At 46.0% G+C, this 17,496-nt stretch overlaps 1 protein-coding gene across 4 annotated transcripts in view; it reads right to left on the reverse strand.

Moving 5' to 3' along the window:
- Nucleotides 1–17,496, reverse strand: part of ryr2a (ryanodine receptor 2a (cardiac)) — a 77,878-nt gene that overhangs the window by 33,819 nt on the left and 26,563 nt on the right. For 3 of the 4 annotated variants that reach the window (XM_052612071.1, XM_052612070.1, XM_052612068.1), the window contains 26 exons: nt 15,982–16,056; nt 14,841–14,997; nt 14,150–14,314; nt 13,751–13,872; nt 13,247–13,430; nt 12,665–12,800; nt 12,285–12,380; nt 12,063–12,181; nt 11,473–11,606; nt 11,148–11,389; nt 10,422–10,614; nt 10,008–10,224; nt 7,654–7,758; nt 7,124–7,227; nt 6,277–6,360; nt 5,839–6,028; nt 5,494–5,641; nt 4,670–4,878; nt 4,420–4,594; nt 2,130–2,338; nt 1,730–2,055; nt 1,501–1,624; nt 1,263–1,423; nt 1,014–1,173; nt 848–934; nt 312–538 (listed from right to left, as the gene is read on the reverse strand). In XM_052612071.1, the coding sequence (XP_052468031.1) occupies nt 312–538; nt 848–934; nt 1,014–1,173; nt 1,263–1,423; nt 1,501–1,624; nt 1,730–2,055; nt 2,130–2,338; nt 4,420–4,594; nt 4,670–4,878; nt 5,494–5,641; nt 5,839–6,028; nt 6,277–6,360; nt 7,124–7,227; nt 7,654–7,758; nt 10,008–10,224; nt 10,422–10,614; nt 11,148–11,389; nt 11,473–11,606; nt 12,063–12,181; nt 12,285–12,380; nt 12,665–12,800; nt 13,247–13,430; nt 13,751–13,872; nt 14,150–14,314; nt 14,841–14,997; nt 15,982–16,056 (4,149 nt within the window). The remainder of the gene's footprint in view (nt 1–311; nt 539–847; nt 935–1,013; nt 1,174–1,262; nt 1,424–1,500; nt 1,625–1,729; nt 2,056–2,129; nt 2,339–4,419; nt 4,595–4,669; nt 4,879–5,493; nt 5,642–5,838; nt 6,029–6,276; nt 6,361–7,123; nt 7,228–7,653; nt 7,759–10,007; nt 10,225–10,421; nt 10,615–11,147; nt 11,390–11,472; nt 11,607–12,062; nt 12,182–12,284; nt 12,381–12,664; nt 12,801–13,246; nt 13,431–13,750; nt 13,873–14,149; nt 14,315–14,840; nt 14,998–15,981; nt 16,057–17,496) is intronic. The other variant, XM_052612069.1, reaches the window with a different exon arrangement.

Here is a 17,496-nt window from a genome sequence, read left to right on the forward strand (position 1 = left end):
TTGTGACATATCAGGACACAACTCTGTATAATGTCATGGGTATGACACAGGTATTACAAGGAGAGGGTGACTTATGAGGACATAACCCATGTCCCCATTTTTCAAAACACTTATAAATCATACAGAATGAGTTTTTTTGAGAAAGTAAAAATGCACAAAGTTTCCTGTGAGGGTTAGGGTTAGGTGTAGGGTTGGTGAAGGACCATAGAATATACAGTTTCTACAGAATAAAAACCATTACACCTATGGGATGAACACACTTTACACAAAAACAAACGTGTGTGTGTGTGTGTGTGTGTGTGTGTGTGCACCTGTTCTCCTCAGGTATATGGAGCGTCATGAACTGCAGTGGTTCTGAACTCTGCACCATCCAGCCCAGTCTCTCACTGACCCTGCTGACCTCTGCCCTCAGGAACTGATTGGGCACACGGCTCCATGACACAGGTGTGAGGAACTGCACGTGTAGCCGCGGCGGACACTGAGGAACCGTGTTCTTCCGCTCGCTTTTAAACAGACCTGCAGAAAGCGGCATGACGCTCTACACACACAGAGAATCAAACACACATTAGAGTCTGAAAACATCATCATCATCATCTCACACATGTGCTCCTGCTCCCTCTCTGTGCAACCAGAGCTGAAGTAAAAATAGCCTCGGTGTCCTTTTTGTGAGTGAGAGTGAGTGTGTGTGTGTGTGTGTGTGTCTGTGTGTGTGTGTGTGTGTGTGTGTGTGCGTGTGTCTGTGTGTGTGTGTGTGTCTGTGTGTGTGTGAGTGTGTGTGTGTGTGTGTGTGTGTGTGTGTCTGTGTGTGTCAGTGTGTGTGAGTGTGTGTGTGTTAGCATAAGCTCACCTTGATGCGTCCCAGTTCGAACTGGAAGACGTTTGGACTGGTTGCTTGTGCAAACACTGCAGGGAACAGTTTAGTACTGGGCTCCACCTGCAGACACAGTTAGGCTGCTAGTTAGTCCTAGTTAACCAGTCCCTGCATCACCGGCTGCTGGAGGAAGGAGCAGTACCTGGTAGAAGGTGCCGAGCTCTTTGCCGTTGGAGGTGAAGGTGAGGAGGCCGTTGGCTGTGTCCACCACACACCCGATCTCCAGGCCGTTATTACTGCGGCCCTGACTGGGACTGCTGCACTCGCCCCCCCACACCATGTAGCAGTTACTGCGCTTGATGCTGCGACACACACACACACACACACAACCGTATCTGTGACCGATCTACACACATTCACACTGTGCTCCTGCAGCCTCAGCAGCGCTCACCTCTCGTGAACTTTGCCCTTCTCGTCTCCCAGGGTAACGGTGACCGTTCGGACCGTGCTGAGCTCGAAGGCCGGGTCGTGCTGATGAAAGTCTGAGGTCACCCATCCGACCCACACGCTGGACGGCTCCTGCCCGGGGAAGATCCTCACCGAGTAATAATACTGACACACAGAGACAGAACCGCACATTTAACCCTGCTCTTACAGCGGAAGATGACCTGAGCGTCTCTGTCTCTCACCGCTGATGTCTGTTTGAGATTCTCACAGTCGTCTCTCTCCTCAGACAAGACCTCCTCTGACAGACGAGCGTTACTGCTGGAGTTACTGCTGGTCATCTCAGGCTTCGTTCTTTTCAACATGAACCTGAACAACAGACAAAAGCACTTTATCAAACATATCATCATCATCTGAGTCACACACGTCTTTCTTTCTGTTGCTGTATGTGTGTGTGTGTCTCTGTATAATGACCTCTGCTTGAGTTTCGAGGGCTTCTCCTGATTGTGATCCTTGTGGTTGTTGAACTCGTCTCGCTCTCTGTCAGGTCCGTTCGAGCTCATGTGACTGTGTGGCGTCTTCATCAGGACCTCGAAGTCTGACACGGTCTCGAAGTCCTCCAGATCTCTCTTGGGAGAGAAGAAGCTTCCGCTGGCCGAGCGCAGGAACGCCTCCGAGCACTCGATGGGCATGCTGAGACGATAGAACATGATGTCTGTGCTGCTGTTCTGTGAGCCGAACGACCTCTGGGTGACCTTTAGACACGGCGGGCTCTCCACCGTCCCGTCGATCCGCGTGACCTGCAACACACACAGAATCCTGTGAACACTCTGCATCGCTCGACCCAGAGCAGACGTGTGGCGTGACCTCTGACCTCAATGTGCTCGTGGTTGAGCGGGACGGGGATGAACTGGGGCAGACGTTTGCTGATCCACATGGTCAGATCACGGTTCATGTTGACGGCGAAGGGTTCGTATCCCTCCTGCAGGCCGCAGATGGTGAAGTACTTCAGCGTGCTCACGTCCTTCCCAAAGTTCATCCGGCCCACCTGACACACGCCCAGACTACAGACCGGGATGAATCCTGACAACAGCGGAAGACAGAACGCTCATCTCCACATCAGTAAATCAGCACTAGAGCTCAAACTGAAGGAATACATGTTTTACCACAATTACTGCGGGAAAAGCACATTTAGGTAATGTTACGTAATACACTGCAAAAAAAAAAAGGGTTTGTAGTGTTTTGTCTAAACATTATGGAATCAGGATACATTTGGTTGAGATGCACAATGACATGAGAGGTTCTGCTTTATGAGAAATAGTTCAAGATGAAGTGAGTTTATGCTTAAATCAAGAACAAATCTCTGCCAATGGGGACAGAAAAATCAACTGAATTCGAAGGGAAAACAAGTTGATTTTTCTGAATTCAAAAACACTTCATTTGATCAATTTCTTAGTAAACAAATCTTATTATCTTTTTGCATCTGAAGTTAATGCATCTTGTTTTAAGGATTGCTTATATATTTGTACTGTAAAACAAGATGTAAAAACATCAGTTTGTCTATCGCAGTTCAATGAAGCTTGCAAAATACAATGACACAAACAGAATACTCTCAGGCTGCTGACAGGATAGAATAAGACTGATGTGCTGAGACAGATCAGTGAGTGCTGGGTGATGTATGTCAGTGGTCAGCAGGTGGCGCTCATCTCCAGTTCATCTCTACACTGCAGGATCTGTGAAGAGTGAGATGATGAATGACGCAGCAACACTCACCTGCTGCTCACAGTGAGTGTGTGTGTGTTTGTGTGTGCGAGTGTGTGTGTGTATGTGTGTGTTTGTGTGTGAGTGTGTGTGCCAGTGTGTGTGTGTGTGTGTGTGTGTGTGTGTGTGTGTGTGCGTGTGTGTGTATGCGTGTGTATGTGTGTGCGCGTGTGTGAGTGTGTGTGTGTGTTTGTGTGTGAGTGTGTGTGCCAGTGTGTGTGTGTGTGTGTGTGTGTGTGTGTGTGTGTGTGCGTGTGAGTGTGTGTGTGTGTGTGTGTGTGTATGTGTGTGTGTGTGTGTGTGCGCGTGTGTGTGTGTATGCGTGTGTGTGTGTGTGTGTGTGTGTATAATGACATGGGTATGACACAGGTATTACAAGGAGAGGGTGACTTATGAGGACATAACCCATGTCCCCATTTTTCAAAACACTTATAAATCATACAGTGTGTGTGTGTGTGTGTGTGTGTGTGTGTGTGTGTGTGTGTGTGTGTGTGTGTGTGTGTGTGTGTGAGTGTGTGTGTGTGTGTGTGTGTGTGTTTGTGTGTGTGTACATGTGCATGAGCATCAATGTGTGTTTTGCAGTATCAGCTCTGTAGGTGTTAGCAGAGCTCAAGTCTTCTTAGCTCCAGTGCTGCATTCATATTAAATCACACACACACACACACACACACACACACGCGCGCGCGCACACACACACACTTGCAATCCTGTGACCAATGTAAATGTTTTCCTGATGTATGACCTGGATGTAAGAGATTATGTATGCATGTTTGTTTGCGTGCATATGTGGATGTATATGTATGTAGCTATGTATTTTTGTATATGTATGTATAGGTAGGTTATATATACTGTATATTTGTTTGTTTTGGTGGCTTCTTCAATTATGGTTCTTTCCTGTGATATTTTTATATTATACTATACTGTTTATGAGAATACGCTTTGGACAGACTTGGGACAGGTTGGGAGGAAGAGCTTTATGTGCAAGTGTGTAAGTGTTTGGTGCTATCTTGAGGACCCCTCGAAAATGAGATGTTTTCATCTCAAGGGGTTATCCTCCAATAAAAATGAAACACACACACACACACACACACACACACACACACACACACACACACACACACACACACACACACTCTCTCTCTCACTGTCTCTATATGACAGACTGTCCATATAATGACACATGAACATATGTTGCTTGGTTCCCAACATCCTTCAAGGTTTGTGTTCGACTGAAGAAAGAAGCTCATAGGTTTGAGGGGAGTGGATGATCACATGATCATTTCTGGATGAACTATTCCATTGAATCATAAATAAAATCACATTCTGATGGAGTTCCTACATTAACGAGTGTTAATTTCTCATAATACAGCAATTTGAGTAGGAACAGGAAAGACCTCGCTCACCTTCCCAAACCTCGAAGTCTTTGAAGGCGAGTTCCGAGCCGGAGTCGTCGAGCAGCACCTCTCCGTTGAGCGTGAAGATCATGGTGCGTTCGTTCATGTCCACCATGCAGCCCACCACGTCTCCAGACTGCCAGGAGCGGCCGAAGTGCTCGTTTCCCTGATGCCAGCGCTGAGCCTGCAGAAACACACCACAGTTTCCATCTGTCCTCAACACCTGTGACGGATCTCAGAGTTCCTCCATCACACTCACCTTGAACCCATCGAAGACGAAGGCCTGGTCGTCTGAGCCCAGCTCCAGGTCCGGCTGACATCCTGGTCTCGCCCAGCCCACCCGCATCTCCCCCGCCGTCACCACCTCCAGCTCGAAGTACCACCTCCCTCCGCTCACGCTGTACGTCTTCTCCGCTCGGAATATCCGGAAGCGCTCCGCGGACAGATTACACACGTCTGCTCGGGCCGCTGCACAACACACACACACACACGTGAGCAAACCACCCCTGGATGATGACCTTTGACCTGTCCGTGTGAAGCTAGAGTGCTCCAAAACAATGACAAATGCATTTAGAAGATATCTGCAATCAGAGCCAAAAACACCAATGCAGATCAACAATTCTGATGACATCATTCTCACTTCAGAGCCGCCGGCCAATCAAACGCTCTCTAGAACCTACACTGTGAACCTACACAGGTGAACATACACTGTCACAGACACTGACCCTAAATCAGTTAATCATTTTGTTTTACTGTTTTAAAACTGAGCTCATCGAGTGTTATTTTTGTATCATTGATTTATTATAGTTTTTTAACTTGTTTTGTTCAATATTTTCTGTTTTCATTTACATTTTTATACTTTTTTTTAATCTAGTGTTTTTGTCTATTATAATTATTTTTAAAACACTATTATATAGTTTTTTAGCACTTTAACTTACACTAAATGAAAATGAGAAATGTTGCCATGATAACTAGCTGAAAAAAAAAATAAGATGAAGTTTTTTCAATATTACATTTTATTTCAGTTCATTTGTGTTTTATTTCCAGTACTGCTTCTAATAGTCAAGGCTAGGCTCCAGGTACCGTGGTCCTGATCCGGGGCCTCCAGGTTGTATCCGTATCCCAGCAGCGTGCGTACAGCTTCCCGCAGACTGTCCTTGTTAGATTTCTTGGTTCTCTCGTCCAGAAGAACGTAAGGAACCAGACGAGGGTTTCTCTTGTTCTTGATGTCCTGCAGAGACAATGAGTGTGAGGAGACATCACGCTCATCTGTGTGTTTAAGTGTCCGTCTCTGACCGTACAGATGAGTCCAGTCTCATTTCTCAGTATCAGTCTGTTTATATCACACTTCTACTGTAACTTGTTCATATATGAAATATTAGTGTTCATGTGTATTTTTGATATTCCAGTGAATGAAATCCTTCAAACCTGAAATCTGTACAGTCCACACACACTGACCTGCTGGACGCCGTAGGTCCAGCCCTGTCGTATGCGGTCTCGTGCCCAGACGTTGTGAGCGTTCTCTGCCAGCTTGTCCACCATGGCCTCCTGGGTAGATGCCAGTTTGATGTGGCTGAGGTCCATTGGGGCTGGTTTATACCCGCTGGACAGCTCATATCTGACAGGAGAACACACGCTAACTGACCGGCAGCTAACACTTACTACACACATGATATCAACACGTAACAGACACACAGGAAACTCAGAGATTCTGTTCAGGTGATGCTGGGTAGACCTAGTTAACCAGTGTAAAGTGAGATATCAGAGCTTAGCATAACTAGCTGCGACACCACTGTCCCGAACACAACATAAATCCAGACACATGCACATGTTAGTGTTATCATGAATAATGATTGACACACTCACTTCGCTGAAAGCTTCAGATTTTTGACTTTCTCAGCGGCTCGTTCGTCCGCCACTCCAACATGACAGCCCAACGCCAGAAGAGTCCTGCAGCACACAGAGCACGGCATGATGGGAAAACTGGGATTTACATCAGTGAGTCTCAACTCAACACAGTTCCTAGATGTGATGCGTCGCACACAGCAGTGAAATCGAAGCTTAAAACTATAAATGCAACGAATCATAAAATCATGTATAGTTCTGAGAGCAAAATAAACTCTGATGAAGTCTGTGTTCATCCTTCTTCATCAGAACGACACTATGACCTAGACAACAGTAATCACGGTGGTATGTGATGTAATGAGATGTTTATTTGTGTGCAGGACTGTGTCAGCTGTCAGATGACAGGAGTCAAACATCAGTCACAGCGTAACCTCGTTCAGTCAGACTCAGTCCAGTGTGACTCCTGCACAATCACACACACAACGAGCGCACCGCAGGGACTCACACACACACCACACGACTAATTAAAGTCATTAGAACGCTTCTGAAACACAAAAGAAAGAAGACGACAGAAAAGAGGAGTGCTGATAGAGACAGACTAATATGATTCATCTCAAAGACAATGTGAGTTTACTGACTCTACTGACTCTGATTCATCAGTGATGATCTGATGAAGAACAGCAGCGATCAATCTGATTCACTACAGCATGATTTCAGCAGGTTCACAGTTATGTGCTAACCATCCAACGAACATGAAACACATTCACAAGTCAATACAAAAACAAGGTCTTCAATTATTACAGCAGATGTAATATCATTACTAGTAAACTAAGATATTAAACCGATTGACACATCAGATGAAACTAACTTGAGTGTCTCCTGAGACATCTGCAGGTTGTAGCTGCGCTCCTGTTCAGGAAGTCTGGAGAACTCCACCAGACACGGATGCTGCCGTTTATTATCATCCCTCACCTGCATCATGAATCAAGGGAAACATGTTTATGTTAGAAAGACTATGTGTGAGTGCATGGAGACCAAGAGCTTTCCACCATACACATATTCAACAAAAATACAGTTTAAACTCATTTTAAAGTTTTGATAGGGAATTAATGAGGAACATTAAATGATAATGTCAGAACAATCAATCACACATTAACTGTATTCACAATAACTGAACTAAGAATATTTTAGGATTATTTTATCATGTGACATGACTTGAAACCATTCATCAAGTGTCAGCTGACTTTGCTCTTGCTGTTTCTGCTGGACTGGGGTGTGTGAGCTGATGAAAAGCTGTTATTTGATTCTATCAGAAAAGTGTCAGATGTATCTGTGATTGAGAGGAAACGCTTCAGTCCTGCAGAGAGGACATGAACACATGATGAGTGTGTGACGCACCGCTCCGTACGTCCATCCCAGCTCAATCTTGTTCATCACCCACAGCTCATGGATGTTCTCTGCCAGCTTCTCCCGGATCCGCTCGAGATGTGGAGGCAACACGATCTGCACACCACACACATGTTCACACACACACACACACACACACACACAAGTGATCGTCACGTCTGAACCTATTCATTAACAAACTCATCAAACAATTGGTTAGTGTACAGGTGTGTGTTCAGGTGTGTGTTCAGGTGTGTGTACAGGTGTGTGTTCATGTGTGTGGTCAGGTGTGTGTTCAGGTGTGTGTACAGGTTTGTGTTCAGGTGTGTGAACAGGTGTGTGTACAGGTGTGTGAACAGGTGTCTGTACAGGTGTGTGTTCAGGTGTGTGAACAGGTGTGTGTACAGATGTGTGAACAGGTGTGTGTTCAGGTGTGTGTACAGGTGTGTGTTCAGGTGTGTGTACAAGTGTGTGTACCTGACTGGTGTGTGTTCAGGTGTGTGTACAGGTGTGTGTACCTGATTGGTGTGTGTACAGGTGTGTGTTCAGGTGTGTGTACAGGTGTGTGTACCTGACTGGTGTGTGTTCAGGTGTGTGTACAGGTGTGTGTACCTGATTGGTGTGTGTACAGGTGTGTGTTCAGGTGTGTGTACAGGTGTGTGTACCTGACTGGTGTGTGTTCAGGTGTGTGAACAGGTGTGTGTACAGGTGTGTGTACCGGACTGGTGTGTGTTCAGGTGTGTGTACAGGTTTGTGAACAGGTGTTGTACAGGTGTGTGTACAGATGTGTGAACAGGTGTGTGTTCAGGTGTGTGAACAAGTGTGTGTTCAGGTGTGTGTACAGGTGTGTGATCAGGTGTGTGTACAGATGTGTGAACAGGTGTGTGTTCAGGTGTGTGAACAAGTGTGTGTTCAAGTGTGTGTACAGGTGTGTGATCAGGTGTGTGTACAGATGTGTGAACAGGTGTGTGTACAGGTGTGTGTTCAGGTGTGTGTACAGATGTGTGAACAGGTGTGTGTTCAGGTGTGTGTACAGATGTGTGAACAGGTGTGTGTTCAGGTGTGTGAACAGGTGGGTGTACAGGTGTGTGTACAGATGTGTGAACAGGTGTGTGTTCAGGTGTGTGTTCAGGTGTGTGTTCAGGTGTGTGTTCAAGTGTGTGTACAGGTGTGTGTTCATGTGTGTGGTCAGGTGTGTGTTCAGGTGTGTGTACAGGTTTGTGTTCAGGTGTGTGAACAGGTGTGTGTACAGGTGTGTGAACAGGTGTCTGTACAGGTGTGTGTTCAGGTGTGTGAACAGGTGTGTGTACAGATGTGTGAACAGGTGTGTGTTCAGGTGTGTGTACAGGTGTGTGTTCAGGTGTGTGTACAAGTGTGTGTACCTGACTGGTGTGTGTTCAGGTGTGTGTACAGGTGTGTGTACCTGATTGGTGTGTGTACAGGTGTGTGTTCAGGTGTGTGTACAGGTGTGTGTACCTGACTGGTGTGTGTTCAGGTGTGTGAACAGGTGTGTGTACAGGTGTGTGTACCGGACTGGTGTGTGTTCAGGTGTGTGTACAGGTTTGTGAACAGGTGTTGTACAGGTGTGTGTACAGATGTGTGAACAGGTGTGTGTTCAGGTGTGTGAACAAGTGTGTGTTCAGGTGTGTGTACAGGTGTGTGATCAGGTGTGTGTACAGATGTGTGAACAGGTGTGTGTTCAGGTGTGTGAACAAGTGTGTGTTCAGGTGTGTGTACAGGTGTGTGATCAGGTGTGTGTACAGATGTGTGAACAGGTGTGTGTACAGGTGTGTGTTCAGGTGTGTGTACAGATGTGTGAACAGGTGTGTGTTCAGGTGTGTGTTCAGGTGTGTGTACAGATGTGTGAACAGGTGTGTGTTCAGGTGTGTGAACAGGTGGGTGTACAGGTGTGTGTACAGATGTGTGAACAGGTGTGTGTTCAGGTGTGTGTTCAGGTGTGTGTTCAGGTGTGTGTTCAAGTGTGTGTACAGGTGTGTGTTCAGGTGTGTGTTCAGGTGTGTGTACAGGTGTGTGTTTAGGTGTGTGTTCAGGTGTGTGTTCAGGTGTGTGTTCAAGTGTGTGTTCAGGTGTGTGTTCAGGTGTGTGTACAGGTGTGTGTTCAGGTGTGTGTTCAGGTGTGTGTTCAGGTGTGTGTTCAAGTGTGTGTACAGGTGTGTGTTTAGGTGTGTGTTCAGGTGTATGTTCAGGTGTGTGTACAGGTGCGTGTAGAGGTGTGTGTACCGGACTGGTGTGTGTTCAGGTGTGTGTACAGGTGTGTGTACAGGTGTGTGTACAGGTGTGTGTACAGGTGGGTGTTCAGGTGTGTGTACAGGTGTGTGTTCAGGTGTGTGTACAGGTAGATGTACCTGACTGGTGTCCACCGGTGTTGGCGTGAAGGCTGCCTGTGACAGTGTGACTGTGGGTCCCAGGAGGTCACGTGTTCTCCCATGATCATGTTTGTATTCTTGACTGTGCTCCACACGCAGCTTCTCTCGAGGTAAAACAGCCTCAAAACATGGAGCGTAACCAGATGGAGGCAGGAACTTGAACTCTCCATGACGACCACCCAACAGGAAGCGCACTCTGGGGAGGACGAAAGTTTTTCACCAATCAGAGCAGGTTATAGTTTAAAGGTGCTATCACATGATCCATATAGGATGATGATGACTTTATCAGTTCTGACTCAGCAGTTCATGTGATTTATCTGTCAGACTGACCAATGGCAGACAGGGGGTGTGGCTGATGGCACAGTGGGCGTGTCTGGAGGTGATGACACTCACTTGACTCCAGAGGAGAAGGACACGACGGGGAAGAAGAGTCCGTCTGAGTTGAAGTTCTCAAACATTCCCTGGACCGGCTGGCCGTTGATGCGGAAGGAGATGCTGGGAGCGCTGAGATCCAGACAGCAGCTGACCACATCCTCGGCCCGCAGCACGTGCTGATTGGGTGAGCTGACCGAACGCGCCACACAACCTGCCAATCACAGCACGCGTTCCGATCACATGGACCTACAGCTCTTTAAAACTGCTGACATGTGCTGTTATATGAGTGATGTCTTCACTACCATCAGCAGATACCTCACATCAGATCACACACACACACACACACACACACACACACACACACACACACACACACACACACAGCTCTCTAAATGGGGACATTCTGTAGAGTTTTGTTTTGATATACTGTAAATAAACCATAACCTTAACCATCCTCCAGTGAAAAGATTCTACCACATATTAGTTTAGAGCTGTTTAAACGCTGCTTGATCTGTGCAGATTTCTCTCCTGATTCAGACCAGAACACTCTTTCACTGGAGGAAGTGTTATTATGGATGATGGACTCTTAATTGTTTCTTGTGTTCTCAAGACCTGAATTGATGGACTGCAGTGGTACATTTCTACATATCTGCTAAAGAAACAAACTCATCTCAGATGTCATCAGATTGAGACACTGCATCACAGCGAGCACCAATATGAACTGAAGAATCTCTCTGTTGTTACCTGCCCACAGGTGTAGTCCATCAAAGCCGTATGAGTAGAGGTCGTCCCCGACACCGTTCCCGCCCCAGCCCTCTCCTCCGCCCGGATACGGCCCATAGCCCTGTGTGGACGCCCAGCCCACCCGCAGGTGAGTGGCTTCGGCCGTCACGAACGGCTCCACATGGTCCACGATCAGCTCATAATACCACTTCCTGTACTGGGCGGTGCCTTCACTCACACCCAGGAAGATGTTGGGCCTCATGCTGAACGAGCGACACAGAGAGGCACTGAGAGAGTGTGAGGAGACAGGAAGTGCTGACAGGAAGTGATGAGGACACTGTCCTACCTGCTGACGTGATTGACGAGTCGTGTCTGCAGCAGCAGGTCTCTGCCGGGCAGCAGGTTATCACAGATCAGGTGCTGATTGGAGCGAACGGCCACACCGTGACACACACACAGAGAACACAGGACGTCCAGCACCTGAACATCACACACACATCAGTATTACTCGATTCGCTCTTGTCACATATGACAGAAAAGCTGATCACGATGATCTTGTCTTCGGAAAAGATTATTTTATTCACTTATGTCAGAAACAGATAATCTCTTTAACAACTGGCTGTTGTCATCACTTCATTGCGATTATTATAATTCATAAAAGTTGTTCCTGCCAACTGGTGACTGACACTGTTACATGGCCTCGCCAACGCTGATTTTTACTCGCATTCGGCGATTTTAGGCCCAGCATATAATCAGTAAAGATCTCTGACAGTGTTAAACATGAACAGATAAAGAACACAACTGAGTAAACCAGGTAAAGTAGACATTGATAGATATACCAGACTGGAACTTCAGCACAGGGAAATGAATCTGTGAATCCCTTCTGCACACACCACGTGATCAAAAGAGAGTCTGTCTGCTTATTCTTCAGCTCACCTTGTGGTTGCGTCCGTGTTTGTCCAGCAGTGAGATGATGGATTTGATGTGTCCTTCTTTAATGATGTTCAGAGCTTCTGGACTCTCCACCAGAACACAGTGCAGAACCTCCAGAATCCCTGCGGACACACACACACACACACACACAGAGACACACACTTACACATCATCACACCAGCACATCATAACGATCCACTCATCACAATAAATGATGCTACACACCGGACGACGCTTCCAGCCTCTCCAGACGACTGATCAGCCAATCCAGAGAGCCGGAAAACTGAGCACAATTCTTCCTGTTTCCTCTGATCAGAGCAGCTACACAGACACACAGATGATCACGTGACGGGAATAATACGATTCATTAGGAACGAAGCTCTTCAAAGGTTCAGGAACAGATGAACTATTACTGAATCACAGCTGCATGCAGTATACATATACAGTATGTGAAGTGTGTGAGTTAATAGTGCACTTTGCTGAACACTAAGCACTAGTGAGTGATGGTGAACACAGTGTTTGTACGGAGCTCCTGGAGCCACAGTCAGCAGATCTCATCAGTTATTGATAAGTGCAGATGGAAAGTGCTGGAATATGGATCATACCCAGATGCTCATAGAGGGAGTTCAGGATGGACTTCCAGGATTCTCCGGCCTCTTTACCGGCCACGTCTGCAAAATGAGCCGCACTGCTGTACACATGCAGACGATCGATACACTCCAGCACCAGGTTGATCATTCCCTACAGACACACACACACACACACACACACACACATGAACTCGTATGCATGCAGCAGAAATATCAACATCATCTCTAAAAACATTCAGGAGAAATAAAAACAGCTCACTATAAAAATGAATGTGGAGCAGCTCAGATTATCTGATGAGAGATGACGGAGTAAACTAGTACTAGTGTGATCTGATTCTTTGTAAACTGTAAAAACAAAGATTAAAAGATTATTGAAATATGGTTTAAGGACTACTTCAGTTTCTCTGTATCAGAAATGTAAGCTTACTGCAGTGTGTTACTTGCCATTAGTGTGTGATGTGTTTCTAGCAGTTTCTGAGTGAGAATTGTGTCATAGTCAGTTCTACAGCAGAGTTTTGTTCGGTGTGTTGTGAATCCCATGGCTTGAGTTGTGCTTCTTCTATAGAACTGCTCTGATTCTGTTTCTGTGAGCAGTACCTCCTCCTGGAAGAGGTTCTGTCTGCTCTTGAGCGCTCGCAGCCGGTTCTGTTTGTCCTCGTGCTCCAGGTGTTCGTCCGGCGGCTGGAAGTATCCGATCAGATCCTGAAGACTCAGACTGACCGACTCGATGGGCAGATCCAGGCTGGACGTCTTCCCCTTCTTACTCAGAGTGTCTAGACCCCTGCACTCAGAGAGGAGGCACAGGACCGCTAACAGACAAAACACTCTCTGTGTGTGTGTGTGTGTGTGTGTGTGTGAGAGAGTGTGTGTGTGAGAGTGAGTGTGTGTGTGTGTGTGAGTGTGTGTGTGAGAGTGTGTGTGTGTGTGTGTGTGTGTGTGTGAGTGAGTGTGTGTGTCACTGTGATCAGCTGCATCATTCACTCATGAAGTTATCGTGAAAATCACAGCTCATCAAACATTAGCAGGAAGAGCTCAGTCAATAGTAAACATCCGTGTGTGTATGTGTGTCTTTGAGTGTGTGTGTGTGTGTGTGTGTGTTACCTGATGAAGCGGTTGAAGAGGAAAACTGTGCTGCGAATGACTCTAGCGGTGCGTGACTCCTCGTGCTGTGATCGTGAGAGCGTCAAACCGTCATCCATGTGACCCTCATGATGCATTATGGCCTAAAACACACACACATACCTGTACGTTATATTTATCATCCACTCGAGTGTGTGAGCGTGTGTGTGTGTGTGTGTGTGTGTGTGCTGCAGCGGTAATGAAGAGGGTGTGAGAGACTGACACGTCTGTAATGAATCTCTCTCAGAAGCAGCTCACGGGCGTCACGTATGAATGAATCCATCACACTGAACTCTCTCTCTCACACACACACACACACGCACACACACACACACACACACACACACACACACACACGCTCAGATCCTGTCAGACGCTCACCTTCCTCTGAACTCCACCCATCCGCGCACACTTGGCGTCCACAGACTGGTACGTGAGCCAGAGCCCGGTGTCCACATGCTGGATGAAACAGACCGAGTCACCGTATTTGATGTCCGGGACGCCCATCCCATCCACCTCCTTCCTCAGACCAAAGTCCAGCTTCTCCTGCAGGAGGACGAGCAGAGGATCATGGGTAAACACTGCTTCACACAGTGTACTGAAGTTCATCAAAATATAAATCATTCAAATAAACCCATTTAAAAATGCTGAATAATTATGAGCACAATTATGGAAGCTAACTGTGTAACTATTAAATTACTGAAACAGGTGATTGCAATCTTTTTTCTCAAAATTGTGAGATAAAAGTTGCAGTTACCTTTTTTATATTTTATTTATTACAATTCATTTTTTCCCCCTATTTATTAGAAATCTGAATTTTTCATCACTGATGCATAAAAAACATGGAATAAGTCAATAATGATAAAACAATTGCGAGCCATCACTTATTCTCTCTTTAATTCTAAAAGCACATAAGGCCATGGCTTTATCCTGTGTGCTGCTCCAACACCAGTTCAGTTCAAATTCAGGAACTGAGTCAGAGTCAGAACTGAATTGATATTCTCATCTGCAGATGAACTGATCTAATGAGGAGTGTTTGAGATGTTTCAGGTTCGTCTGGCGTCAGTCTCACTTTTGAGGAACGGAAGCAGAAAGCCGTTGATTTGACGTCTGCTTTCTCCTTGTCCATCAGCAGCAGCCCTTGATCCTCCATCATGCTGAGATACTTCCCTGTGGTCACGTGACGCAGCCGAAATGGCTGACCCCAGCGGATGTGACTGCCGCTCCACCTGCACACAGCCAGAGGACAGGCTTCAGCTCGCCCACAATGCACTGCGGCACACACAGTACTAAAGGAATCCATGTGGTTTTCAAACAGTAAAGCATCACTGTGCACACAATCTACTCTAATGATGCTTTCATGACAAACAGCAGCTCAGAGATTCAACGTGAAACGATTCAAAAGCAGAAAGTAAACTGTGTTGGGCTCCTGCTCCAGTATTTGGCCCTAACCCCAAAATGCCACTTTGATAAAACGCTCCGACTTCAGCGTCCTGGATTATTTTTAGTCTGTGAAGAGCAGAACGCAGAAGAGCTGACGTCCTGCAGTGTGTAATTAAAGGCTTCATGGGAACACAAACCCGGCCGCTGCCAGAGGGGTCAAACCAGAAGGAACGCATCCGACCTGATGACATCAGCACTGGGGCATGATGGGAACCTCACAGGGTCCAAACACAGTACACAGTGCTCTACAGGATCATGTGGAGTTAAACCAGAAAAGAGTGTCTTTTCATGTCATGTACATTTTCTAAATGTGTGGATTTAAAATAGAACTAATGAACTGCAATCATCATATTATTCTGATTTCTGAAGATCATGTGACACTGAAGACTGGAGGAATGATGCTGAAAATACAGCGGAGCATCACAGAAATAAATTACACTTTAACACAGATTCACACAGAAAACAGATATTTTAAACTACAATAATTTCACAAGATTTTTACTGTATTTCGATCAAATAAATACAGCCTTCCTCGGCAGAAGAGACTTAGACAAATCTTAACTACTCCAAACTTTTGTAAATAATACAAATGAATGGAAATAAAAAGGCGAGCTAATGAATTAGGCTGACCCCAGTGTGGCATTGGCACAGACCTCAGTAATGATGCACTCATGAAGTACTCTGAAGTACTCTGAAGTACTCTGAAGTACTCTGAGCGTGTGAATCAGGACTCATTACCAGCACACACAGACAAACACTGCTTCACTCACGCCACTCGCAGCGTCTCCAGCCTCCACAGGGATCTGGCGTGGATGGACACAGCTCCACCCTCGTAATGCACCGTCCTGCAGGAGACAAACCACAGATCACACATCACTCCATACTGTACATCACAGCAGAATCACAGAATTTGACCAAAGTATTTTATTTTATGGACTCAAAATTGTATATGGCTAGAAAAAAAAAAGAAAGGTAGAAAATGTCCTTGAAAATCAAAAAATTGTTTCTTAATTTCTGACAATGGCACAACAGTAGTGCAAATAACTGAGACCAATGATGACATCACTTCCTGTGCAGCACAAAACTAAACAGTATCAGTCTGTGTGAGACTCTTGGGGGCAGCTGAAGGATGAGAAGCAGAGCGCACACATTGATTATTAAGACAGCGTCTGTGTCTGACCTCAATCTACAGTCTGAGGATCACAATCAGCGTCTGGAACACGATGTGCGCTGAGAACCTTTCTGGTTCAGCTACTACAGCTTTACACACCAGTGAAGAGAAAGACACACACCTACACACAAACATGATCCCACAACACAACACACACTTGCGTAATACTTGTGCAAGAACATCTCTTGTTCGAGTTAAAGAGATATACTCTGAATACAGAGAAACCTTCTTTGAAATTGATGTATTCAAAAGCAGACGTGACACGCTCAAGGCCACCGCTGACGAGAAACACGGAGAAAGAGAAACTCAAACCCCGAGAGGAACAGACTTCAGCGTTATATGTGAAGCTGAGGAGCTTAAACTCACACTAACGAAGACTTAAACAGATCAAACAGTGAATCATGCCCCGAGCAATGCCAAGGTCATGGGTTCGATTCCCAGGGAATGCTAAAACTAAAACCAATGAATGTTGACTCCAGACTACATTTAGCTTTCTTTTTATTAGTAATGTCTGAGTGTGTGACTTTTAGGAAGTATCTGTTTTTCTGGGTTGAATAGTTTGCAGAGTAACACACTTCTGTCCGTGTCTGATGTCCCACAGAGGACAGGTGTTTCTGTAATTACAGCGGTACACACAGATCTCATTCTGTCTCACAGAAGCTCATCAGACCCCAGAGACTCTGTTTCTCCTGAAGAACAAGTGAACGTCCTACTTTACCTCCAGGAGAGCCCAGGGTGGGTCACGAGAGATGGAGAAACTGGAGTAAGATGGTAAAGGGATCATATTCTGCACGTATTCATCTCATTTAGACAGTCAGGATGTCATCAGTTTATTTATTTATATATTTTAATCCAGTTTTTCCCAAGATTTGTCCTCTTTAAGGCCCTTCGTATATGAGCACAAATGTATATCCAGCTCTTCACACGGACACACAGCGGTTGACCTCAGAAGATGAAGACATCCCACTCAAACCACACTTTAACCATCAGGAGTGTTTAATCAACCTCACCACACAGTCCTGACCGTCAGCGCTCCCGATGGAGAACCAGACACACACCAGCGCTTCTCAACCGCTCTCACCAAACTGGACACAACTATATTTGAAGTTTCTGT

This window comes from Carassius gibelio, chromosome A12 (assembly GCF_023724105.1).
Source record: "Carassius gibelio isolate Cgi1373 ecotype wild population from Czech Republic chromosome A12, carGib1.2-hapl.c, whole genome shotgun sequence".
NCBI lineage: Eukaryota > Metazoa > Chordata > Actinopteri > Cypriniformes > Cyprinidae > Carassius > Carassius gibelio.